The 26,140-nt window shown below is 43.8% G+C and overlaps 1 protein-coding gene across 5 annotated transcripts in view; it reads left to right on the top strand.

The window, feature by feature from the left end:
* The window catches only part of THSD4 (thrombospondin type 1 domain containing 4), a 639,243-nt gene that overhangs the window by 104,859 nt on the left and 508,244 nt on the right, over positions 1–26,140 (top strand). For all 5 annotated transcript variants that reach the window (XM_043919742.1, XM_043919743.1, XM_043919744.1 and 2 more), the window contains one exon: positions 17,968–18,415. In XM_043919742.1, the coding sequence (XP_043775677.1) occupies positions 17,968–18,415 (448 nt within the window). The remainder of the gene's footprint in view (positions 1–17,967; positions 18,416–26,140) is intronic.

Genomic DNA, 26,140 nt, shown 5'->3' with positions numbered 1-26,140 from the left:
ATAAAATAAAGGATTTTATCCAGTCATTAAGGTCTTTGGCCTGATGTTGATGTGTTGTTGTGGTCCTCTTGGATTGCTCTTTTAAATGCTCCCACCATCCTTCTGCCATCCAGAGTGATGGAGGGATGGTGGCTGGGAGGCATGGCTCTCAGACCTGTTTTCCAACATGTTCAGGAATGCGATGGCTTTCTCTCTCTCTCTCTGAATCCACAACATAACCCACTGTTCAGACTTCTGCCCTGTCACGTGTGCCGACCACACTTCTGAGCCCCTCTTCTTGGTCTCCCCCTGGGCCTTTTCTATTGGAGGCGTCTGCATGTCTTTCCTCGCTTGGAGAAGCTCCGGGCTGGGAGTCATTACACCCTGCTTCCTGTCTCATGGCCATCATTTGCTAACTGGATGACCTTCAGGAATCACTTCATCTGATCTATAAAATCTGCATAATTATTTGTCCTCTGTCTTCCATACAGTCCCGCAGAGAGGGTCAGTTGAGGTAACGGCTATAAAAGTACTTCCAAAATACAAGACACGGTTCAAAACCAACACAGCTTGATAATTTTGTTATCACTGACCAGATCACCCTTGGGTTTTTAGAGCCTTGTATCTTTTTCTGTAACATCTTGTCTGTGCATGCATGTGTGTGTGTGCATGTCGTGTATATATGTGTGTTTTTGCTTGAAAGGTCTGTTGTTTCAAAACAGGGCAGACAGGATCAGTCCTAGATCCTAGGTTGTCCCTCCATTTCCTACCTCTTCGGGGAATTGTCTTTGGCTTGTGGTTAAGAATCCTTTGTTTTCTTAGCTCCTCCTTTCCTGCTCACTTTCTTGGAGGCCATTTGCATTTCATCATCAATAACTCTGGAGCAATATGTTATTTCTGTCCCAAGGGCCCCTGGAGCCAAGTGGGCCCCTTTGTGATGCTGGATAGGAAATTTTGCTGTTAATTAAACTTCACAAAGCCACATGCCATTTTCCTGACCCTCTGTCGAAACTTAGGGAGTCTTGTTACATCCAAGGGGGGCAGAAACCACACAGCAAAAGACGGGAAAGCTTTTGGCCTTGTCTGTGTTTCTCCTTGGAAAATCTCCCTGATAATCTGGGCAGTTAGCAGAGAAAGCAGGTACATCTGTTTTTAAAATGCAGACTCTACACTTTCGGTGTTTTTTGTTTTCTTCCTGCAAGGAGAGTTTTGTTTCTTTTCCTCCTTTTGAAGCAGGATTTCCACTTAGTCCCTGAATTGTTTGACATGAAGTTACCTGTTGATGCTAACCAGATAGACGGTGTTTTAATATGCTTTGGTTTCTGAATCTGAAACCTTAGCTCCTTTTCGGTGCGAGCGTTTGTAATAGAGCCGGGCCCGCTGGTATGTATGCTTCTGCCTGTAGGTTAGGAGAGATTGGAGCCAGATTTTAAGCTTGAGTGACTCTGCTCTCAGACAAGGCTCCAAAGAGCCCTTGTTCCTTTCTTGTGGCATTTCATGAAGTGTCAGAAGTATTTCATTAGTTATCAGAACAAAGATCTCATTTGCCATAAGAATGCTGCATTGAATCCCCTCCAAGTCATTCATAACTCAGGGTTCCAGAAGAGAAGGGTGACGGACTCTGGAAAAAGCCTGACGGCAATATGTGTGTCCCTGAAGGGGATCTCAACCTTGCATCCGGGACCCCTAGAGCTTCTCCTTGGATGCTCGCCTGGTGGCCGTCAGAGATGCCTTTGTGTGAGATGGGGGGGGGGGGTTCATCCTGTATGTGTGGGGTTACTGTCATTTTCCTTAGTCACCCCCTTCCTGAACACATTGCTGATTTAGTTGTGGTAAAGAAAACTATTTTTATAGCACCTGCTATGTGCCACATTAGTCACATGTGTGTTTGAACCTTAAGCAGCCCCGTTTTACAGCTGAGACCACAAAATGAGCTGAGGTCGAAAGATCCCCAGCGTCCTGCTCCTATAAGGGGTGGAGCGGATCAGAGTACAGGCTTGCCTGACCCCAGCTGCTTCACTCTTCCCACTCTAAGCCTGTAATGTGGATGCAGGTAATTTACCTGTGAGAGGGTTTGGAATGCAGAGGCTATGGCCTCACTGTTGGTTTTCATGGTAAAGTACTAATAGCCCCTCAAGAGCATTTTGAGTCCTTCCTTTCTTACCTTAACTATGTGCCCTTTCCTGGGCATATAGCTCTTCTGGCTCAGCTCTGTTAATTGTAACAAGGGCAGCCACAGTGGATGTTTATTGAGGGTTTACTGTGTGTAACAAGCTGAATACAGCTCTCTCCCCCTACCCACCTCAAAGGTATCGAGGCCTGGTCCCTAGAGCCTGAAAATGCTAACTTATTTAGAAATGAAAAAGACTTTGCAGATATAATGAAGGGTCTTGAGATGGGGAGATTATCCTATATTATATAGGTGGGCCCTGCATGCAACCATGAGTGTCCTTATAAGAGACGGGCAGACGGAGATTTGACACCCAGACACAGAGAGGAGAGGTGACACAAAGACAGAATAGAGAGCGATTTGAAAGTGCTGTTCTTGAAAATGGGAGGGATGGGGCCACAAGCCAAGGAAAGCTGGCTGCCACCAGAAGCCAAAAGAGGCCAGCAAAGAGACTCCTCAGAGCTTCCTGAGGGAGCACAGCCCTGCCAACAACTCCCATTTCAGTCCACTGACCCTAATCTCAAACTTCTGGCCTTCAGAACTGTGAGAGAATCAATTTCTGTTGTTTTTAGCCACCGAGTTTGTGGCAGTTTGTACAGCAGCTACAGGAAACATATGCAGCATTGAAGGCTCTGAGCTAAACCTCTAGGGACTCTTATGCATAAAGTAATCTATATTATCCTTCTTTTTTAAGTACAAGAACTCTGCACTCAGAGAGATGAAGTAATGAGCCTTGGGGCCCAGAGCTAATAGTTTGGAGAACAGGGCTTTGAACCAGAGTTTGGCTCTAAGCCTCTGCTCTTAACCACTGTATGGTTCTTTCTTCCTGTCCCCTGTCATTTCTCGGCCTCATGCCCTCTACATCAGGCCTAGGTCAAGATCAGGCCTTGCCCCAGAGCCTTCCTTTCCCTCTTTATGGTTTGACTTCCAGGCATACATTATTTTCTTTTTCCTATAGAAACACTTAGTCTCCCATGGGCCTTGTGGATCCAGCAGCAGTTAGCTAAGATTTCCCTTTTCCTTGGTGATGAGAACATGTGGGCTAGTGCTAAAAATGTTTTCTTTCTGGATTTGGAGGGAAGCAGTAGTTTCCCCCACCCTGTTTTCCAGTAAATTCTCATTCCAAGCAGTCCATCCCTGTAATCCTTGGTGAATGGCATTTGGTATTTATAAGTTGTACTCTGTTGCAGCAGTTTAAGCTCCTTAAGAGCTTACCATTCATTCGTTCGTTCAGTAACGTTTGTTAATATCACAGTAACATCCATTCATGCAGACTTTCTATCTTGGAAAGTTGTTTAATATCTTTTAGACTCACTTTCCTTACATATTAAATTGGAGTAATGACCCACTTTACTGTTTGCAGTGAGAGTTAATGGATAACATATATAAACCATTTGGCAGGTGCTCAGTAAGTTGCTGTGATCTGAATACTGAATTTATTTAAGTACATGATGCTATTTGAGGGGATGGAGTAAAGTCTAGGACAAATCCCTTTTTCCTTCAATTAACTGAGGGTAACAGACCTGCACCTAAAAAAAAAAAAAACAAACTTCCTCTAATGCAAGTAAGAATGTTATGAAATTTTTTCACACATGACTATTATAATAGAAATATTTCACATTTAAAATAAAGAAAAAATATACATGGTACATGGGTACACATTAAGTGGTATGTGTAAAAGAGGAGACATTCAGACTATGAGAGAAACACCGTTGCTTCCTCCAAGGACGATTCACATAAAAAATGCTCAAGAAATGTAAGTTACATCATCAACACATTAACTGTTCCATTATTAAATTCAGCAGAATGTACAGAAAATAGTCCTTCAGTTTGCTTCAACCTGCTGGGGGTCAGCCTCTGGGGCAGAGAGCACCGTTTGAGAAACCCCGGGGAGAGGGGTTAGGAGCTCACGTTTGCTTAGCACCTGTCTGGCCAGGTACTGTGCCCCACAGGTAATCTCATTTGGTTTCCCTTTTAAGCCCCTGAGTCCCCCAGGGCTGCTCAGGTTCAGATCACAACACACACCAGTAACAGGTTTGATTCTCAAGAGGGCTCCTCTCAGTTAAGCTGGAGAAATGAATACATTTACTGTTCCTTCATGCAAATCCAGGCTATACCTCCCAGCCCCCAGTTGGCTGTCTGCCTCTGCAGTGACCCTCATGTGTGAAGGTTGCAGGTTCTGTGTCTGTCTTCTTGGGGACAGTTCAGCCGTCATGGTAACCACCATTTACAGAGAGTCCACAAGGGCTAGGCCCTTTACCTTCATTATTTTGTTTAACCCTCATGGCAGCCACTGATAAGGTAGGTACCATTATTCCATTTTGCCGCTGGAGATAGGAAATGTGGCCTGACTGACCCAGGATCACAAGGTAATAAGTTGTTGACCTGGTTGATTTGATGGAATACCCGGGACCTCTCTACTTCCCCGATTACCACCGCTGTCCCAGTTGATCTCTTAGTTTCCTCATCTTAAGGGATGCCCTGCCCAGCATGAAATAGAGTGGGGCCATCATCCTGCTCTGAGCAATTGAATGTTAACTCAGTCTTGACTGAAATTGTCTCTTTGGTAAACCTCCACCAGCTCATTTTTTGCCTTTCTGTGAATCCAAAACAGATGCCTCTTCCTCTGGTTAGGTCCATCCCCTCACTGGGAAGACACACTGCATTTCAACGCCCAGGTGTCTTGGTGTGGTGAACAACCTGCTCAACTATAAATGGCAGCCATGCAGGCAGTGGGTATTATTGCTTTCTATTGGTCTGAAGTTGGTTTCCTTGAAGACTGCCCCCCCACCCCGCCCCCATGCCCTTATTCCACCCCTCAGGGCCCATACTGCACAAGCACCTGAAGATCAGTCCTGGAAACCCAGGATCATTCAGATGTGCAGCGCCTCCAGTGAGTACTGTGGTGACTTGTCCTTAGGGATGCTTGGCTGGCTTCCAAATGTCATCCTTTAGACAAGGAGAAGCAGCCTGATGGCGAGATCTATTAATAAATCAGAGTCCAGGCTCTCCTGAGATCCTTGCCCCAGAAGGACTGGGTCTGTTCTGAAGGCTGTTTTATATTTGGGGTGTGTGGAGGTTGGGGGGGACAGTGCTATGGTCCTCACTGTCTGGGATACCAGCAGTTGGGTGGGGTCACTGAGAATACGGTTTTCTCAGGGCTTGGCTTCCTGGTGCAAAGAAGGCCTTTTAAACTCAGTTGCTCCAAAACCACCATTCTACTTCCTTTGCTAGATTTCAGGCCTCTTGGTTCCTGCTCGTGCCCCTGAATCCATTGATGAAAAGACCTCTTTCCTTTTCTCTTATTAAAACAATTTCGTCATTTTCTCCCACTTCCTCTGCCTCCCCCACTTCCCCACATATAAGCCTTTAGATCCTTCTTCCTTGAGGGCTCAGAGCAAACCTGTCTGCTGATTCTTCCGCTGGTCTTTAAATCCAGACCTTAACTACTTTCCGGGGAGCAAGCAGATCTGGTTAAACCGGCTAATGTGTGTGACAGTGTGTACCACCCAGTAGACAATCAGGAAAGCTTTTGTTTTCATCATCTTAATTTTTATTTCCCTAAGTGGTCAGAGTTTTGCCTCTTATCTGCTGTAGACAGCAGAGAATTTATTGCCTGGAACAGCTCTGGCAGGACTTTCCGTCTTCTGAACTTCTAAGAAGACATATGCTCTCAACCTAAACCATTTGCTCACAGCCTCTTTGAACTCAGCACATGCTATCCTTTCTCCGTTTGGCAGGTGATCACAATGGAACAGGGTGAGTTTTAGGAACGCAGGGCTCTCTTTCCAGATTTAAGCTGCAGACTCCTTTCCTTCCAGCTTGCCTTGGATCACGCAGCCCCTTGGTGAATGCATGTTTCTGCTTTTCAACTGCTGCTCCCTTCCATTCTTCCTCCCCTCGAATTTGAGTGTCAAGGTCTCTCTAGGTGGCCAGTGGCTACTGATGTTTAATTTCACATCAACTCCCTTTGCTTCCCACCCAGAAGTGTGGGGCTGCCTGGACTTCTTCCTTATTGGAACTTAGAGCTTTTATATCTCTACTAATTGATCCACAGAGGTAACCTTTATTGACCTGTTGGTAAGAAATGGTGAGCAATTAAGCTCTGATCTCTAACAAGTGTTATTTCAACAAACATTCACAGAGTGCCTTGGGTCAGACCCGCTGCTAATCTCAGGGATTACACAGACAGGAATAAGAAACTGACAAGCCTTGCCCTCAAAGACTGGATGACTTGGGGGGAAGCCAGGCCTTTTACTCCACAACATTACCAAGATGCAGTGTTAATGCCGTGGCAGAGGGGTGCGCAGACTGCAGAAAGCGCGTACTGTGTGGGGGCCGCCCAGGGGAGGCATGCGGGAGCTGATGTTGATTTTGGGCTAGAAGGCTGCTCCAGTTCAGAAGTTTGTAGGTAGGTAGAATTCCAGGCAGGCTCTTGGACACAAGAGCTCAGTGTGTTTGGAAAATGATGAGTGATTTTTTGTGCCTGGAAAGTGTAGGGTTGGTGGCAGGAGACAGGGGGAGAGGATGAAGACTGGAGTGGAATCTGAGAAGAGAGACTGAGACCAGTTGATGAAGGACTTAATGCAGCATCAAAGTGAATGTGCCTTAAAACCATCTATGTTTGAACTTTATTTTCTAGGCAGAACGAAGTCATGAGCACTTTTTTTTTTTTTTAATAGAGGGTAATGATCAAGGGGCGTGTTTATGAAAACGAATTTGGTGGAGAGAGAAGTCAAAAGTACATGAGGGTCCTGACCTTGACTTGGCTTCCTCATGGACTGGGATGCGTGGACAACCTGGGAATATGCTCTGAGTGTGTATTTGTCATCACTGTAGATACTGTATGGATGTCCAGAGTCAATGCAATTCATTACCGAGGCTCTGTTGCCCAAGCACATCCAGGCTCCAAAGAAGCTTGGCACAGGGCTGCTGATGGCCTTTGTTGATCTAAAATCTTCTGGGAGTATGTGACTTTTCCATTATTGACAGTGACATTTCAGAAGAATATTTTCTCCTCTAACTGTTTATGTTCCTTTTGTCTTTGGGGGTTACAATTTATAAATGGGTATTTTGTGTCCAATTGAAATGTCTCCATATTCAAGTATTAAGTTTGCTGACTTGTATTCCCTTTGTGATGTTGTGTATACAGCAGACAAAACCTTTAGGGAGAGTTCTGCCTAGGAATTTCTGCATTTGCTTCTTAGGATCTTCCCCACATCCATAAAGGGCTACATTTTAAAAAATTCAGTGGGAAACAATTTAGTATTATTCTTTTTGATATCACTTTCCTATATTGAAAACTTATACAGAAGACAAAAAAATTTTTTTATGATAGTACAAAAGGGTAAGAAATAACAAATCTGCTTCAACTCCACCCTGAATCTGCTTCCCAGAGGAAATCCTTGCCTAAAATTTCATTTGTGTCAGTTCAGAAATGTATCCAGCATACATATGATATTTTGTATACATGTTTTTCTCCTTTCTTTTTAAACACAAACAGGGAACATGAATGTTTCGTGTGTCTGTGTCTTATCCTTTTTCATTTCAGGGTACTTTGGGGACCATTCTGTATCAGTACATATGCATCTGCCTCATTCTTTTAAACAGCTTCATTGAACTCCACCAGCATGTACTCTGACATTTACCTTCATTTACCTAGCTCATTCTTCCCCTGTTTAAAGATGCTTACGTTGAGTTTCAAATTTACAGTCGCAACTCAGAGTTGCAAAATGCGTTTTATTTTTCTACAACTAGGTTTGGTTCATGAGTCTTGGTTTCTGCTGCTGTGGGAAAATTGCCAACTCCAGGAAGCTCGGATGACCAGATGCAGCATGGCCAAAAAACACAAAGCAAAACAAACAAAAAACAAACAAAGCAGCAAACAAACATGACCAATTTTGTGATTTATACTTAGTTCACTCAGGATTTCCCCCTGTCCGCAAATGGTACCGCTTTCCCTGAGGGAGACCTGGATCTCCAATGAGAGGCCTCTATGCAGTTGTGTTGTTTTGTGGTTGCTTCTCTGCTTCCCTGAACTGCCTCCCACCCTTTGCAGTAACTGTTCCTGAGGTTTTACTGACCAGCTGTACTCTGGTCAGAGGGTCATGTGCTCTGTGCTCTTGTGAGAACCACAAAGACTCCTTAGGGATGACCCACCAGTGCTCAGGTGGGCCCCTCCATCCCAAGTCCTCCCCTGTCAGGCGCCGTGTTGGACATGGACTTCCCTACAAATCTTGCAGGTCCCTTCTGTTCCCAGGCTCCTAAACAAATCTGAGGTTTCTATTACTCCCCACCCCAGGCAGAATATTCTACCCTAACCTCTGATTACTGCCTCTCAGTTGCTCCCTCCCGTGCCTGCTAGCCAAACTCTTAATTCCTATATATCTTTGAGAAGATAATTTCAAAGTCTCAGCATCTCCTTCATGTTCTGGAGTGTACATGATACCTCTGCTCTCTACGCTCCCAGCTTTGGTTCCTGCCAGACAAGGCCCAGCATTTCAGCTTCTAAAGAAACCTCTTCTCTTCTGCTGACCTTTAGTTTTTCTCTTTTCTGGTGCTGTAATGATCAAGGTCATTCTGGAGGCACTGCTCAGGGAGAGAAGGGATTGCTGAGAGGGAGAGATGTACTGGCTAATTCCTTAAGACGTTGTCTTATGAGGGTTGTTTCAGGTGTCCCGCCTGTTCAAGAAGCTGCACCGAGGACCTCTGAGCTCAGGTCTGTTCATGCCTCTATACATAGATATATATGTATGCTGCCCAGTATCTTTTAGGATGTCTATTAAAACTTCTTTATAAATTCATTTGGGGATAAATTAGGAGTTTCAGATTAGCAGGTACACACTGCTGCTGCTGCTGCTGCTAAGTCGCTTCAGTCATGTCTGACTCCATGCGACCCCATAGACAGCAGCCCACCAGGCTCCCCCGTCCCTGGGATTCTCCAGGCAAGAACACTGGAGTGGGTTGCCATTTCCTCCTCCAATGCATGAAAGTGAAAAATGAAAGTGAAGTCTCTCAGTCGTGTCCGACTCTCAGCGACCCCATGGACTGCAGCCTACCAGGCTCCTCCATCCCTGGGATTTTCCAGGCATGAGTACTGGAGTGGGTTGCCATTGCCTTCTCCAAGATACACACTACTATATATAAAATAGATAATTAACAAGGACCTACTGTATAGCACAGGGAACTATAGTCAATATCTTATAATAAACCTGTAATGGAGAAGAATATGAAAAAGAAAAGAAATACATACATATGTGTGTGTGTGTGTGTGTGTGTGTGTTCAGTCGTGTCCCACTCTTTGGAACCCCATGGTCTATAATCTGCCAGTCTCCTCTGTCCATGGAATTTTCCAGGCAAGAATGCTGGAGTAGGTTGCCATTTCCTTCTCCAAGGGATCTTCCTGACCCAGGGATCGAACCCATGTCTCCTGCATTGGCAGGCAAATTCTTTACCGTCTGAGCCACAGGGAAGGCCAATGTATGTAAATATGAATATATGTGTGTTACTGTGCTATACACCAGAAACTCACACAACATTGTAAATCAACTATCCTTCAATTAAAAAAAAAATCAAACTGATGGATTTTGGGAAAAGCATTTCACTTGATAATAGTTGTGACTCACATCTTCCTTTCCTCTCCCCACGCTTAGCATACTGAGTGGAAGAAGAATGTGCCCAATTTGTAGGCTGGTGTAGAGGCAATCCTCAGATGCAGCTTCTGCATCTGTAACTAGGAGACTCTGATTTTAGCTTCTCATCTCCTCAGACCTGTCTTTGGTGCTAAGACTGGCCAGGTAAAATTGCACCCAAACACTAGCTTGGGAAGAATTTAGTTTTGATATGTAAAAACAGTGCAAGGTGCAAATGTGGCATAATGGATCCCTTTAAATCATATGGAAATTATTCATTCGATACATTAAGATTTATAAAGATCTTAGATTTTTCTCAACAGCATCTGTATAGAAACTCCCACCCACCCTTGGTTCTGTGAACATCTCCAGCAATATCCTGTCTCCCAAGCCTCCTTCCCATCTTCCCTATGGAAGGATTGAGTTCTGTTTACCTAACAACTCAGGTAGCTTGCTTGAAGGAATGCACCTCTCTAAATGCTGTAAAACCTGGGACGTCTGAGCTGAAGGCATACAAGGAGACTTTTCAATTGAGCAGGGACGCCATCCTCACTGCCCAGCCCCCGGCTGTCAGACTCAGGCTCCTGGGGACCCTCACAGGCTGGTCCCAGGGGCTGCTGCTCTGTTGGATGCTGGGGCCAATGAGTGGTTCATGTTAGCACAGCTGAGAGGCCAGGCCTCTTGCAGAGACCTGACTGAGCTCGAACCCTGAAGGGAAATAAACATGAAGACTGTAAGAACTACAAACAGCCTGGCTTCCAGAAGGCAGGGTTCTCTGCCCATTCTACTCCATACTGGGAACTGAGACAAGAGTTGGAATGCCATCCTATATCTGCAAGCAGCTGACAGACGACCTCTCCTGGGTGGCTCTCCAGCTCTGACAGGCTTGCATGGAGCACTGTGACCTCTTAGTTCTTCTCTCCTTTTGAAAATAAAGCTGAGTTCCAGCCTCTGTTGGATCCTCTGTTTCATTCCAAGGACCTGTTTCTTCTCCAGGTGTTTGATACCAAGAATGGTCTCGCTTAATAGATGAGACCTCTAGTCCTACACAGAGGGATATTTCATGTACCAGCAATTAAACATGGATAGTCATGGGAAGGTGGGGGCTTCCCTGGTGGCTTAGATGGTAAAGAATCTGCCTGCAATGCAGATTCAATCTCTGGGTTTGAATCTGTGCATTCAATCCCTGGGTCGGGAAGTTCCCCTGGAGGAGGGCGTGGTAATCTACTCCAGTATTCTTGCCTGGAGAATTCCATGGACAAAGGAGCCTGGCGGGCTACAGTCCATGAGGTTGCAAAGAGTCGGACACAACTGAGCAACTAACACTCTCACACTTTCTTTCAATGAAAAGGGGAGATTGTCCTTGCTTTGGCAGTCATGGTTGGAGCCATTCATTCATTTGTTATTTCGGTTTTTCAACAGTTATTGAATACCTGCTCTATGTGGGCCATTGTACTAGGTTCTAGAGATATAAGACAAATAAGACATATCCCCTCCTCTGAAGGAGGCTAAAGTCTGTTAAACTAAGGCAGTCTAAAGAAATTGCTGTAATAAAAGGTTATTATGCTGTGACAATTACATGGGGTCTGGTGGAAGGACAAAAGAAATAAACATTGTTTCTAGGGGGTGGAGGGTTGGGGTGGGGTTTGGACCCAGAAGAGCTTCATGGAGGAATTAATGCTCAGCTAAGTCCTGAGGGTGACTAGGTGGTTGTTGCAGAAAATAGTGGTGGGGAAGGCAGCCTAGAGGAGAAAGCAGCATAGCCAGAGCATGGAGAAATAAATTGGGTTGTTCTGCTGGGAAACTTCAAGGAGTGTGGTGTGGGAGGTCTCTTGAGTGCCAGGCTATGACAGGAGATGTGATAGGAGCTTTGCTGTGCAGGCTAGGTGACTGAGCTGAAGAGTTTGAACTTACAGTCCCAGGGTTGAGGAGAACAGAAGACCAAGCTGACATCAGGATGGTGACAGTTACATGGGGCTCAGTGGAAGGACAAAAGAGAAGGACACGGATTCTCTGGAGTGGAGGCTCGGGCCGGGTTTGGACCTGGGGTTGGTGCGGTACTTGGAAGTGAAACAGAGCAGTTTGGCCCAGAGACCAGCATCAGCATCCCTTGGGAACTTGTAAGAAAGGCAGATTCTCAGACCCCACCCAGGTCTCCTGAATCATACTCTTTGCAGGCGGGATTCAGTGGTCCAATTAGATAAGACTTCCAAGTGGTTCTGATGCTTGCTCAAGTTTGAAAACTACTGAGAAGGAGAGTATAGGAAGAGCTGGAAAGAGAACACTTTTGTCTTGTGGGGTGAAGAGGATGAATTTGGGCTTGAATGTGTGGAGTTTGAGATGTCTGAGGGAATGTCTAGAGCAATTAAAGTATAGTCCAGGGACCCACAGCATCAATGTCAGCTGGGACATGGTTACAAGTGCAGGATCAGACCCCCACCGGCCGACCTCCTAAATCAGAAGCTGTAACTTGACAAGATCCCCAGGTATTCTGCATGTCCATCCCAGGTGAGAAGCAGTGCTAGTCTAGAGGTTAGTTAGGTCGATGGAACTGATGCTCAAAAGAGGGGTCGGGGCAAGCAGTAGACATGTGGGTGTTGTCAGTTTCAGGTGGTAGTCATAGATGACACACTTCAGGGTTCACGTGTTGAGCTGGGAAGAGGGAGCTAGATGTGGTGTCTTTGCTTGGATCATCACACTGACTGGTCAGGATTAACATCACCAGTCTGGACAGCATCACACATAATGAGCCTCTGGGTGGCAGCCAGCTGGTTGCAGGGAAAATGTTTTATGTGTTTGTTACTATTTCCGAAATGCTATTTGTAGCCATTTTCTCAAGAAACAACAATTTCCCCAGACACCCATAGAAGGTCGTTGGAAGAACTGAGACCAGAACCTGGTGTCAGAACCCTTGCTGTCCTGTTCTTACCATTGTTGGGAAGGGAAGCTCTGCATTTACTCATGTTGTCAGACTTGGAAATGTGAACAAGCAGAAAAAAATATCACATATGAAGCTCATAGATCGATAGAAGTGTGTTAAAGGTTGTTGAAACAAGTGATGGAAAATGAATGATAAAAACTGCTTTCAGATTCAAAACATGCACTCCTATGGTAACCTCAATTTGATCTTTACAACATCTTCATCCAGTAGATAAGCTGGGAATTATTCATGATCTCACTTAAAAAAATAACAGTTGTACTGAGATAATTAATGTACCATAAAACTCACCATTTAGAGTGTATAATTCAGTGATTTTTAGTGTATTCACAAGATTGTGCAACAGTCACCACTCTCTGATTACAGAACATTTCCATCATCCCCCAAAGAAACCCATACCCTTTAGCAGTTGCTGCCTAGTCTCCCCTAGTAAGCAATAATCTGCTTTCTGTCTCTATGAGTTTGCTTGTTCTGGACATTTCATATAATTGGAATCATCCAATCTGTAGCCTTTTGTGTCTGGCTTTTTTCACTTAGAATGTTGTTGAGGTTCATCAGTGTTATAGTTCATATCAGTACTCCATCCGTTTTATGGCTGAGTAATAATACAGTATATGGATAGACTATGTTTTGTTTATCCATTCATCAGGTGATAGACATCTGGGTCCATGTCTTGGCCATTATGAACAGAGCTGTTATGAATATTCACGTACAAGATTCAGCACAAGTCTTTGCACAGACATACGTCTCCATTTCCCTATGTACCTAGGAGGATTGGAATTGCTGGGTCACGTGGAAATACTCCATGCAACTTTTTGAGGAACTTCCGGATAGTTTTCCAAAGTGACTGCACCATTTTACCTTCCCACCAGGAATGTCTGAGAGCTCCAGTTTCTCTGCATCCTCTCCAACACTTGTTATTATTTGTTCCTTTTATTATAACCAGCCTAGTGGCTGTAGCTCTCGTTTTCTAGGTAAGAACATAGAGGGTGTGTTTTTTGTCCAAGTTTGGAGAGCTGGTAAATGGCCAAGCTTGAACATTTTTTTAAAAAAGCAAATATTTATACAAAACAATGCTCTGTGTCAGGCATTGTTTAAATCCTTTGCACTTAAGTTGTTTACGTTTTACAACAACCTGGAAGCAAGGCAGTATTATCATCTTTATTTATTAATGTATGCAGGGCCAGGGCTGGATCTGAGATGCAACATTTAAGGAGACATCACAATGCTGAGAGTGACTATCTCTTTTTTTTATCAAATTGGAATATGGTTGCTTTATAATGTTCTGTTAGTTTCTACTGTACAGTAAAGTCAACAGCTATACATAGAGAAGGCAATGGCACCCCAGTCCAGTACTCATGCCTGGAAAATCCCATGGACGGAGGAGCCTGGTGGGCTGCAGTCCATGGGGTCGCTGAGAGTCGGACATGACTGAGCGACTTCACTTTCACTTTTCACTTTCATGCACCGGAGAAGGACATGGCAACCCACTCCAGTGTTCTTGCCTGGAGAATCCCAGGGACGGGGGAGCCTGGTGGGCTGCCGTCTGTGGGGTCACACAGAGTCGGACACGACTGAAGCGACTTAGCAGCAGCAGCAGCAGTGTATAAAATGTCAATCCCAGTCTCCCAGTTCATCCCCCTCCTTCTCCCTTGGTATCTATCCATTTGTTCTCTCTGTCTGTGTCTCTATTTCTACCTTGTAAACAGGTTCATCTGTACCATTTTTCTAGACTCCACATATATGCATTAATAAACAATATTTATTTTTCTCCTTCTAACTTACTTCAGTCTCTATGACATTCTCTAGGTTCATCCGCATCTCTGTGAATGACCCAGTGAGCACCTCCATTTGCATCCTAAGTGTTTCAGAAGGACTAGTGACAGACCCACATTGCATAATTAGCAGGTGGCAGAGCTGGGGTTCAAACCCAGGAAACCTGGCTTCAAAGTCCAAGTCTAACCACTCTGCTGTACTAACGTCAATGTCCTTGACTTTCAAGTCAGGCCTTTTCTGTTACTTTCTCAAGACCTAACTTTCTAAACTTAGCTACGACTTTGACAAATGGAAAAATCCCAGAGCTGGGTGATGGGCAGAGGAAGCAAAACTGATCAACCTAACAGCTCCCAGGCACCTACCACATGAGCCCCTGGAAGGGTTAACTGGCTACACAGATCCCCTCGGCCACATCTGTGCTTATTATCCCAACTCTGCATAAACCTACCCTTGCAAGTGGCCAGATGGACTCTGTCCTGTGGGGAAGAGGCCATTCTGAACCATCAGGATTATTAGCTCTGACCGGCTGTAAGGGAAACACACATTGTCCTGGCCAAGTGGGGATGAATCTGCTGCTTGTCCAAGTGTTCTGAGTCAAGAATTCAGAAATCATATCTCTCACAAGCACACTCTTAATTGGCTGCTCATTCTCTGTAGTCTGTTTAACAGAATTAACTGGTCGCTTGTTTCTGAATCATCCTCTTTCCAATGGTGTTGCTGTTTGGATGGGTTTTGAATGGTTCTTAGCAGAGCCTCCCATGAGGCAATGTGAATATAAAAATATACATTTGCACATGTATATGTTACCCCCTCTGGGGTGATGGGCAGCCTTTGAAAAGATGCTTACACAAGTCATTGGCCAACTGTAAGTTCTCCCTCTGCCTCCTGGACTTCCCAAGAGCAAGGTCAAGTCAGTCTGGGTTCAGCACCTCTAACTGATTGAGCTTCAGCAGTGCATTCTGGCTCAAACCAGCAGAATTTTTGTCTGTGTCACAGGCTAAGAGGTTTTTGAAACAATTTTATAGCTATCTTTCTCCATTAAACCTGAAAAATTTTGTTGTTGAATTCTTACTCTTTTGCTTGGAATTTCTGTTCTATTCTGTGACTTTGTCAAAGTAGTGGGTCTGTGGACCCCAGCATCACCATTATCACCTGAGAGGTTATTAGACACGAAAAATCCTGCCCCTTCCCCAGCCTACTGAGTCAGAATATGCCTCTCAACAAGATTTTTGTGCACATTCAAATTTGAGAAGCGTCACTCCACATGTGTTTATTTCTCTGTTACCTTTGGTTGGGGTTTCCACCCGTACTTACTTTGAAGCTAGAATTTTTATTAGGCTTTCAGATCTTTAAAAAAAAGAAAGACACACACAGAGAAATTCTTTCCTTCACTTTTGCATGATGTCATTCATTTTACCTGGCCTGCCACAAGAAGAAAAAAGCAAATTACATCCAACATATATATATATGTGTGTGTGTGTATCTACAGAGACACACACACATATATGACTAACTTCTTAATTGTGTCTCTTAAAGCAGCATTCTGAAACCCCCATCGTTAATAGAGTCCTAAGTGTTGCCAAGATTAATTGAGAAATGCCTAAAGGCAAAATAAACACCAGCGCAGTTTAATTCAAAACCATATCAGCTAAGAATGAAGGTGCAATTTGTGATAAAGATGTTAATAATTAGTTGTGGTCTGTTAAATTTTATATTCTGTGGTTCTGTAGAGTGAAGAAAGAATTCTTCAAGAGGGCAGAAATTAGTGTTTCACCTTGATTGCTGTTTTAATGTGCTTATTTTAACGGGGACATCCTGTAGGAACCCATGGGCACATTTACAGTTTTACATAAATGTAGAATTAATTATTATGGAAGCATATAATTTTAGAGCTGGAACGACCTTCACAGTCATCTAATCCAGTTCAGTCATTTTACAAATAAGTAAGAGTTCTGTGACTTACTTAAATCCTTCCACAGAGTATTGGAACCTTGCTTCCCAACTCTCAGATGAGTGATGATGAAACCTTCTGAGATTACTCAGATAGAAGTTCTTCCTCTTGCCTCAGATTACCAGCGCATTGCTTGTTGTATTGCTTCCAAGGCTGTTTCCCCACCTTGTGTTATGTTCTAGTTACTTCCAGTTGTATGGTTGGGGTCTCGGGAACCCCGTCTGATTCACTTTTATATTTCTTCATCACTCCTAGCTCTGTATTTTGAAAACAGTAGTTGTACAATAAATTTGCATGGAGTGGTGTGCTAGAGCTGGTTTTGCCTCTTTGCTAGAGCTGATTGTGTCTTCACATTGGTAGCTTGCAATTGGCCATGGTGGGAGCATTTGCACTATGGAAATGGACAGAAGCTATAAATCAGGGATTTTTTTTTCTCCCTGGGGTGAAAAACCCCTCTGTTTACATAATTGTCATAAGATCCCACTGGGCAACTGCTCTTGGCAAAACCTAAAGATCCATACGAATGTGAAGATGGCCCTTTATCCATTATTCCTTGTGAGTTGACTTAAATGATGGCGTAGCCAGTTGCTCAACCTCCTCAAGTTTCTTCAGGGATTGAGTTTGACCCAGGGAAAGTCAAGGCTCAGGACTGCATTAGTCTCTGGTTGCTTAGCTAAGTTCCTCTTGCCTGGAAAAGCTATTTGGACATGAATGGTCGTGGAAACAGGGTCTGAAATATTAGTACAGTTGAGTGAGGAAAAAACCCCACTAACTATTATTGGCTGGAGAAAAGTGAACAAGATGTTACTATGGCTGAAATGACTATTTTCTCTTTATTCTTCTCAAATACTATATGTAAAATAGATAACTATTAATAATAAGAACCTACTGTATAGCACAGGGAACTCTACTCAGTACTCTGTAATGGCCGATATGGGAAACGAATCTAAAAGAGTGGATATATGTATAGCTGACTCACTTTGCTCTATACCTGAAACTAATACAACATTATGAATCAATTGTAGTCCAATAAAAATCAAAAAACCTTCAGTGGCTCTCTACAACCTACAAAACACCCAAACTCCCTGACATAAGACACATACTAGCCACAGCTTACTGTTCTAACTTCATTTTCTTTTTTTTTTATTTTTATTTATTTTTTTTCATTTATTTTTATTAGTTGGAGGCTAATTACTTTACAATATTGTAGTGGTTTTTGTCATACATTGACATGAATTAGCCATGGATTTACATGTATTCCCCATCCCGATCCCCCCTCCCACCTCCCTCTCTACCCGATCCCTCTGGGTCCCCATCACCCACTGTTGATTCCACTTTCATTCTACGTTCCAGCCTCTGTAGAGCCTCTGTTTTGGCCTAACCCTTCCCCTGGAAAGTCTCCTGTTACCTCTCTGTTCCACCACAGGCTCTCTCCCAGGCTTCTGTTCCTACCCAGTCCCCTCTCCCATGGACCAGAGGTTCTGGATAACATGAAAATCCTCTCTTGTGTATTTCTCTTTAGGAGCAGGACCCGAGGTCCCATCGGCCCTGGCAAGTATGGTTATGGGAAAGCCCCGTACATCTTACCGTTGCAGACAGATTCTGCACACCCACCCCAGAGGCTTCGGCGGCAGAGGCCCTCATCCCGGAATTCCAGGTCCCAGGGGGCATCTGGCTCTAGCCATGGCTACCACCCTTCAGCTCACCAGGCCCCCCAGCATGGACCTCTGTACCAGAGTGACAGTGGCCCGCATTCTGGACTGCAAGCCTCAGAGGGCTCTGTCTACCAGCTGCCTTTGACCCATGACCAAGGCTTCCCTGCAGCCTCCAGTCTCTTCCACAGCCCGGAAGCAAGCAGCAGCCCTGGGCTGGGGGCCCCCAGGGCAGCTCAGAGCTTCTCCCAGCCCACCAGATCTACAGCCATCTCCTGCATCGGGGCCTATCGGCAGTACAAGCTGTGCAACACGAACGTGAGTACATACCGCCCGAGACTGGCCCTGGAAACAGCTGCTTCTCTTATCTTTCTGTTGGTCGGCAGTATGCACGGTAGAAGACAGCAAGGGCATGGTTTTTTAGACCGTGTGAATGCTCCCTTCCTCTCATTCCTTTTCATGTGTTCTCCCATATACTTTTCTAAGGTTATTACTTTAGTAACTTACAGATAACTTCATGAGTCTTTTTATTGATGATCACTATTGCTGATCAAGCCTACTGCCACATTCTCAGTGGCTTTATATTAACACTATTTTTTCTTTGCTTATTGGCCTGTGAGTCAGGCGCAGTTTAGCTAATTTAGGGCAACCAATAATGGTGCCAAAGATGGGGGAGTTTGGGGAGGTTTGACCATCATGGGTATCATCCAGTAAGTTTCCTGGAGGTTCCCTGAAAAAGTCTGACAGTGAAACACTGCTGAAGATTCCATAGCTGATGACTCTACAGCAAAGCAAGTTATAAATGGAAGCTATACAAGATGACCAAATATACTTTTTTTTTAAAAAAAAAAATTAGTTTGTGTGCTGTGATCACTCAGTCATGTCCAACTCTTTCGACTCCGTGGACTCATCAGGCTCCTCTGTCTATGGAATTTTCCAGGCAAGAACACTACAGTGGGTTGCCATTTTCTCCTCCAGAAGGCCTTCCTGACCCAGGGCTTGAACCTTTGTCTGCTGCATCTCCTGCATTGGCAGGAGGATTTTTTTTTTTTTTTTTTTTTTTTAACCACTGAGACACCTGGGAAACCAATATATCAGTTTTAAAGACTTTATATTGAGTGTGGCCAAAAAGTTCTTTTGGGTTTTTCCATCTTACAGAAAAGCCTGAAAGAACTTTTTGGCCAACTCGATATAAAAGAGAAAGAAATAAGAGAATCTTTAAAGGTTAAATTTCCAAGTTGCTAAATTTCTCATTAATTATTTAATCTGCCTTAATAGTCTTACTGGGTAACAGGACAGCTGTTATATATTAGCTTCAATTTCCTCATTAAAAATATATTTCCTGCCACAGAGTCCATAGAAATGACTTAATTTGTGATTTTAATAATTCCTCTGAATGCCTGGATTTCTTTTCAGCATGTTCTTCCACTGACAGACTTCAGGAATTATTAATTTTTTAAAGCAGTAATTTTCCTAAAGCCATTACTAATCAGTCAACCAGGAAGTCTTAACTGAGCATCATTGCTTGTCTTGTAATGGATGAGGCTCCATGGAAGATAGAAGTCATATTGTCTACCTCATAGAGTTGTTATGAGGATCAAATGAGCTGATATTAAGAAAGTGCTTTCTTAATATCACAGAAAAAAATACTTGTGCTCATCATAAGACATGGTCCCTGTTCTTGAATATCCATTGCAATTCTTTTAAAATGAAATTAATTAATTTCTAATGTAGAATACACTCTCCCATTGACTAGTATGTGTCTTAATTTTGAGGACCAAGTAATCCATGAAGAGAAGGAGAAGAGAGAAGGCGTTTAGCATATATCAGCTTCCCAGGTGGTGCTAAGTGCTAAAGCAGGAGGAGTAGGAGATGTGGTTCAATCCCTGGGTCGGGAGGATCCCCTGGAGGAGGGCATAGCAACCCACTCCAGTATTCTTGCCTGGAGAATCCCATGGACAGAGGAGCCTGGTGGGCTACAGTCTGTGAGGTCACAAAGAATCGGACGTGACCAAAGCAACTTAGCGCACCCTTAGGACGCTCAAACAGACCTGATGTACACTTAGCATTTCTTTCATTTAACCTCTGTTTTTGAAGCATGCACCTTTTTCCAGGCCTATGCTGCCAACAGCAGGGCTGTATTTGCCTATGTAGAAGCTGTGGTTTCTTCTGGTGCTGGATAACTCCACTACTGAGGAGACTGAATTGCAAGGAATATTTTTTTTAAATTCTCGTGAATTCATGATGTCTGCATCATTTTGCAAATAGGTAAAGCAGTGTCTCACACATCTTCTTAGACAAAGAAGTAAATGTTGACAAAGGATTGTACAGGTTTAAGTCCCTTCTTTTCACTGTAACACTTTGCACCCCGTCACCCCAAGCCACATCCTACTTGTCCTTATTGAGAGATATCTTTCCTTAGAGGTCACAGTAATACACATCTTCTTTTTAAGATACTGGGGTATGGTTGCATCTACAATGTTTCTGCTGTAGAACGAAGTGAATCAGCTATATGTATATGTACATCCCTTCCTTCTTGGACCTCCCTCCCACCTTCCCAACCCCCCCATCGATGTGGCCACAGAGCCCCGAGCTGAGCTCCCTGTGCTTTTTGGAGGTTCCCACTAGCTATGTGTTTTACACATGGTAGTGTACATATGTCAGCTCTAATCTCCCTATTCATCCCACCCGCATCCCCCTGTGATGTTCACGTGTCCCTTCTCTACACCTGCATCTCTATTCCTGCCCTGCAAATAGGTTCATCTGTACCATTTCCTAGATTCCACATATATGCTTTAATATACTTTACTTGTGTTTCTCTTTCTGACTTACTTCACTCTGTGTGACAGACTTTAGACCCATCCATGTCTTTACAAATGACCCAGTTTGGTTCTTTTTTATGGCTGAGTAATATTCCATTGTATATATGCAACATATCTTCTTTATCCATTCCTCAGTCCCAGTGTTCATTGCAGCACTATTTACAATAGCCAGGATGTTGAGGCAACCTAAATGCATATCTTCTTTTTTTTAAGCCCATGGCTTCTTGTGACTTGGGCTGTGCCCCATGAACACTTTAAGACTCCCTGTTAGTGGCTCCTAGAACCACGCCTTGGTCTAATGATTTGTAGGAAGACCCACTGGGCTCAGCATACAGTTGAAGGCACAGCTATGATTTATGACAATGAAAGGCTACTGGGAAAATCAGCAAAAGGCAAGGTGCACGGGACCAGGTCCAGAGAAAAGCAGGCTCAGTCTTCCAAGAGTCCTGTCCCTGCGGAGTTACACAGGATGTACTTCTTCATTCCCTCAGCAGTGAGTTATTACACGTGTGAAGTATCATCTACAGGGAAGCTCATTACAGACTCCATGGCCAAAGTTTATACTGGGGGCTAGTTCGGAGGCACCCTCTGAAGGATTTAGTAAGTTGCTACTTACTAAAGTGCCAGGCTCCCAGAAGAAAAGCAGGGGCTCAGCATAAAATATATTGCTTGTACAATATAGTTGGAGCATAGTGACTCACTCTTACCACTTAGGAAGTGGTGGGAACCCTTCTGAAATCCAAGTCCCCAGACATCAGCCAAAGACCAACCTTGCAAGCAGGCTTTTCTGAGAGCAGTCTCAGTCCTGCTGTGCTGTCTTATTTGTGCATTCTCCATGTGGACCCATGGTTTCCAGCATCTTAGCCTCAATGACCTTATGTAGACATGTTCGTATACTTCTCAATGTCCAAAAGGGGTGATTGCATGAGTCCCCCAATTATGTAAATCTTCCTACTCAAAAATGAAAGAGGTGAAGGGCAGTGCTATTTTGTGAACAGCGAGTGCAGGCTTTCACTTATGTCCTTTCAAAGATTAAAAAATAATGCATACATTTAGAGTTCTCTCCCAGTTATCTGGGAGAAGAAAAAGAAGGGAGAGTAACCCAGGGCTGGTTGGAAATATCCACTGATTTCAGAACTTCATCCCTTTAATTATGTGCCCAGTACATCCCACCCCAGTTGTTTTATTTATTTTTTATTAAAAAAATGTTTTTGGCTGCACCACAGGGCATGTGGGATCTTTGTTCCCCAACTAGGGATTGAACCAGTGCACCTTGCAGTGGAAGCTCAGAGTCTTAATCACTGCCTCCCCTCCCCAGGGAAGCCGCTCCCACTCCAGTTCTTGATGGAATGCCTCCTTTCTAAGACCTCCTTCACAGTAAGGGGCTCAGTTCTGAGCTGTGAGGTCATGTGTATGGCAGGTGGTCTGAATTAAGGGAAATGTTTTTGCAGGCTTCCAAATCTCGGAACAGTGCCTCATCACTGGTCATGATGTCTCCTTCAACACAGCAGAGAAGTGTGCTAAATGAGCTACTTGTAAGTCATTACGCTCAGTGCTGGAGCACTTAGTGAGGGGAAGAACTCTAGGGATATAGGGCAGGAGGCCACAGGGTTGGGGAAGGGAACAGTTGAGCTGGGCTTTCAAGGATAGCCAAAACAGGGGAAAGAGCGTTTGAGGTCAAGGAAACAGCATAGTAACAGACAAGACAAGCAAGTCACGGTGCCTGCCAGGTGGCAGGGACTCTCTTTTGACCTCTTGCCTCCTCTTTTGTTGTTGTTCAGTTGCTCAATCGTGTCCCTCTCTTTGGGACCCCATGGACTGCAGCACGCCAGGCTTCCCTGTCCTTCACTACCTCCCGGAGTTTGTGCAAACTCATGTTTTTGCCCTCTTGCCTCCTCTTATCCACTATAAATAATCACAGTCTTTCTCCTTGCTTTTTTCCCCTTAACTTTCTTTATTTTATTCTTCCTTTTTTCATTTCTTTCTTACCTGCTGTGCTGTGCATGGCATCACTATCTTAGTTCCCCAACTGGGGATCAAACCCGTGCCCCTTGCAGTGAAAGTGTGGAGTCAACCACTGGATGGTCAGGGAAGTCCCAAATAATCATGGTCTTAATGGGCAATTTATTCTTTAACATCTCAGAATACAGAAGTATCACATGGTCTTGCTGGTCTTTCTTACATGAGATTGACAGGTGAGAAACATTTAAACCCAGTAAACAATCAGAAAGCAATTCTAATCAACTGGCTTAATTGGTTACGTCTTAAAGGTTTAGTGAGCTTGGGAGCAAATCTGAGCTGGATATAAACCCCAGCTCCAACACTGGGAGTTGAGTTTCCTTGGCCAAGTTAACTCTTTGAGGGCCATCTGTAATCTGGGGACAGTAATTGTACCTACTGCACAGAGTTGTTGTGAGGTTCAGATAAGGTCAGGTTCAAGCTCGGCATGTGCTGACGCACAGTTAGCAGAAAAAAGATTTGGACCTGGATAAGTGAATGTGGCTGAAGACAATGGAGTAAGATGTCTACATATCTGAACAGCTCCCATTTCCTAAGTGCTCAGTCATGGAATTGTGGATGAAATGGTCAGACTTGCTCAGAATCCCCTGTTGTCCTTTGAGTTACCTGTGGTTGAGAGTCCTTTCCTTTTGAAAGTGAAAGTGTTAGCCTTTCAGTCATGTGTAACTCTTTGTGACCCCCATGAACTGCAGTCCTCCAGGCTCCTCTGTCCATGGAATTCTCCAGGCAAGAATCCTGGAGTGTGGAACCATTCCCTTCTCCAGGGTATATTCCCGACCCAGGAGTGAAACCTGGGTCTCCTGCATTGACCGGCAGATTCTTTACCATCTGAGCCACCAGGGAAGCCTTTCCCTCTGCCCATCCACAAAACAAGCTGAGAGACCCAGCATTTCAGCTGTGATGTGGTTTTAATGTAATCACCCTTCAGTCATATTTAAAGTGACAGAAGTCAGCCTACAGGTAACTTCATGCCAGTGAAGCCTTTATGCCCTCGGATGTGCATATTTAATGTTAAGCCATACCATGCATGGCCATGTGTCTTTAGGATTGTTCTGATCATATAAGATGTCCTCGATGAAATAGTACTTCAGTATCAGTAATAAATGCAACCCTAATGATCTCTGAATGTAGACTTTAAAAATAAGAAAGACTTTCTTTATCCTTGCCTACATGTGTATGAGGAAGTGAAGCTGACACACTTCAGTATGAATAAAGAATTTATGGGGGCTTCCCTGGTGGTCCAGTGGTTAAGACTCCATGCTTCCACTGCAGGGAGTGCAAGTTGAATCCCTGGTCAGGGAACTAAGTTCCCATATGCCACATGGTGTAGCCAAATAAAGACATCAAAATAAATAAAGCTAGTCAATTAAGAGAAAAAGGGTCTGTGGTCTTTTAGAGCAGTCATCTTCGTAGATGACTCCTAGTATAACACTCCTAGTCACTCCCTACTGTGGCTTTTTGCTTAGAGTCCATGAGCACAACCCTGACATTGACTGGGGGTCAGGGACACTGAAATTAGAGGAAGCTCTGATCCTAAGCAAGTCAAAGTTCAGTGGGAGAGGGAGACTTATAAATATGTAACAACAAGCACTAACAGAGCTTTGCCAAGAGAACGAACTGGTCATAGCAAACACCCTCTTCCAACAACGCAAGAGATCATTACACGTGGACATCACCAGATGGTCAATACGGAAATCAGATTGATTATATTCTTTGCTGTTGAAGATGGAAAAGCTCTATACAGTTAACAAAAACAAGACTGGAAGCTAACTATGGCTCAGATCATGAACTTCTTATTGCCAAATTCAGGCTTAAATTGAAGAAAGTAGGGAAAACCATTAGACCATTCAGGTATGACCTAAATAAGATCCTTTACGATTATACAGTGGAAGTGACAAATAGATTCAAGGGATTAGATCTGGTAGACAGAGTGCCTGAAGAACTATGGACAGAGGTTTGTAGCATTGTACAGGAGGTGGTGATCAAAACCATCCCTAAGAAGAAGAAATGCGAAAAGGCAAAATGGTTGTCTGAGGAGGTCTTACAAATAGCAGAGAAAAGAAAAGAAATGAAAGACAAAGAAGTAAAGGAAAGATATATCCATCTGAATGCAGAGTTCCAAAGAATAGCAAGGAGAGATAAGAAAGCCTTTCTAAATGATCACTGCAAAGAAATAGAGGGAAACAATAGAATGGGAAAGACTAGTGATCTGTTCAGGAAAATTAGAGATACCAAGGGAACATTTCATGCAAAGATGGGTACAATAAAGGACAGAAATGGTATGGAACTAACAGAAGCAGAAGATATTAAGAAAAGGTGACAAGAATACACAGAAGAGCTATACAAAAAGGATCTTCATGACCCAGATAACCATGATGGTGTGATCACTCACCTAGAGCCAGACAGACATCCTGGAGTGCAAGGTCAAATGGGCCTTAGGGAGCATCTCTATGAACAAAGCTAGTGGGGGTGATGGAATTCCAGCTGAGCTCTTTCAAATCCTAAAAGATGATGCTGTGAAAGTGCTGCACTCAATATATCAGCAAATTTGGAAAACTCAGCAGTGGCCACAGGACTGGAAAAGGTCAGTTTTCATTCCAATCCCTAAGAAAGGCAATGCCAAAGAATGTCCAAACTACTACACAATTACACTCATCTCACACACTAGCAAAGTCATGCTCAAAATTCTTCAAGCAGTACGTGAACCAAGAAATTCTAGATGTTCAAGCTATATTTAGAAAGGGCAGAGGAACCAGAGATCAAATTGTCAACATCCGTTGAATCATAGAAAAAGCAAAAGAATTCCAGAAAAACGTGTACTTCTCCTTCACTGACTATGCTAAAGCCTTTGACTATGTGGATCAAAACAAGCTGTAGAAAATTCTTAAAGAGATGGTAATTCCAGACCACCTCACCTGCCTCTTGAGAAATCAGTATGCAGGTCAAGAAGCAACAGTTAGAACTGAACATGGAACAACGGACTGGTTCCAAATTGGTAAAGGAGTACGTCAAGGCTGTCACCCTGCTTATTTAACTTGTGTGCAGAGTACATAATGCAAAATGCTGGGTTGTATGAAGCACAAGCTGGAATCAAGATTGCTGGGAGAAATATCAATAGCCTCAGATATGCTCATGACACCACCTTTATGACAGAAAGGGAAGAGGAACTAAAGAGCCTCTTGATAAATATGAAACAGGAGAG

Source organism: Cervus elaphus, chromosome 12 (assembly GCF_910594005.1).
Source record: "Cervus elaphus chromosome 12, mCerEla1.1, whole genome shotgun sequence".
Lineage (NCBI taxonomy): Eukaryota > Metazoa > Chordata > Mammalia > Artiodactyla > Cervidae > Cervus > Cervus elaphus.
The sequence above is the reverse complement of the archived record's forward strand: the minus strand, read 5'-3'. Positions and strand labels throughout refer to the sequence as shown.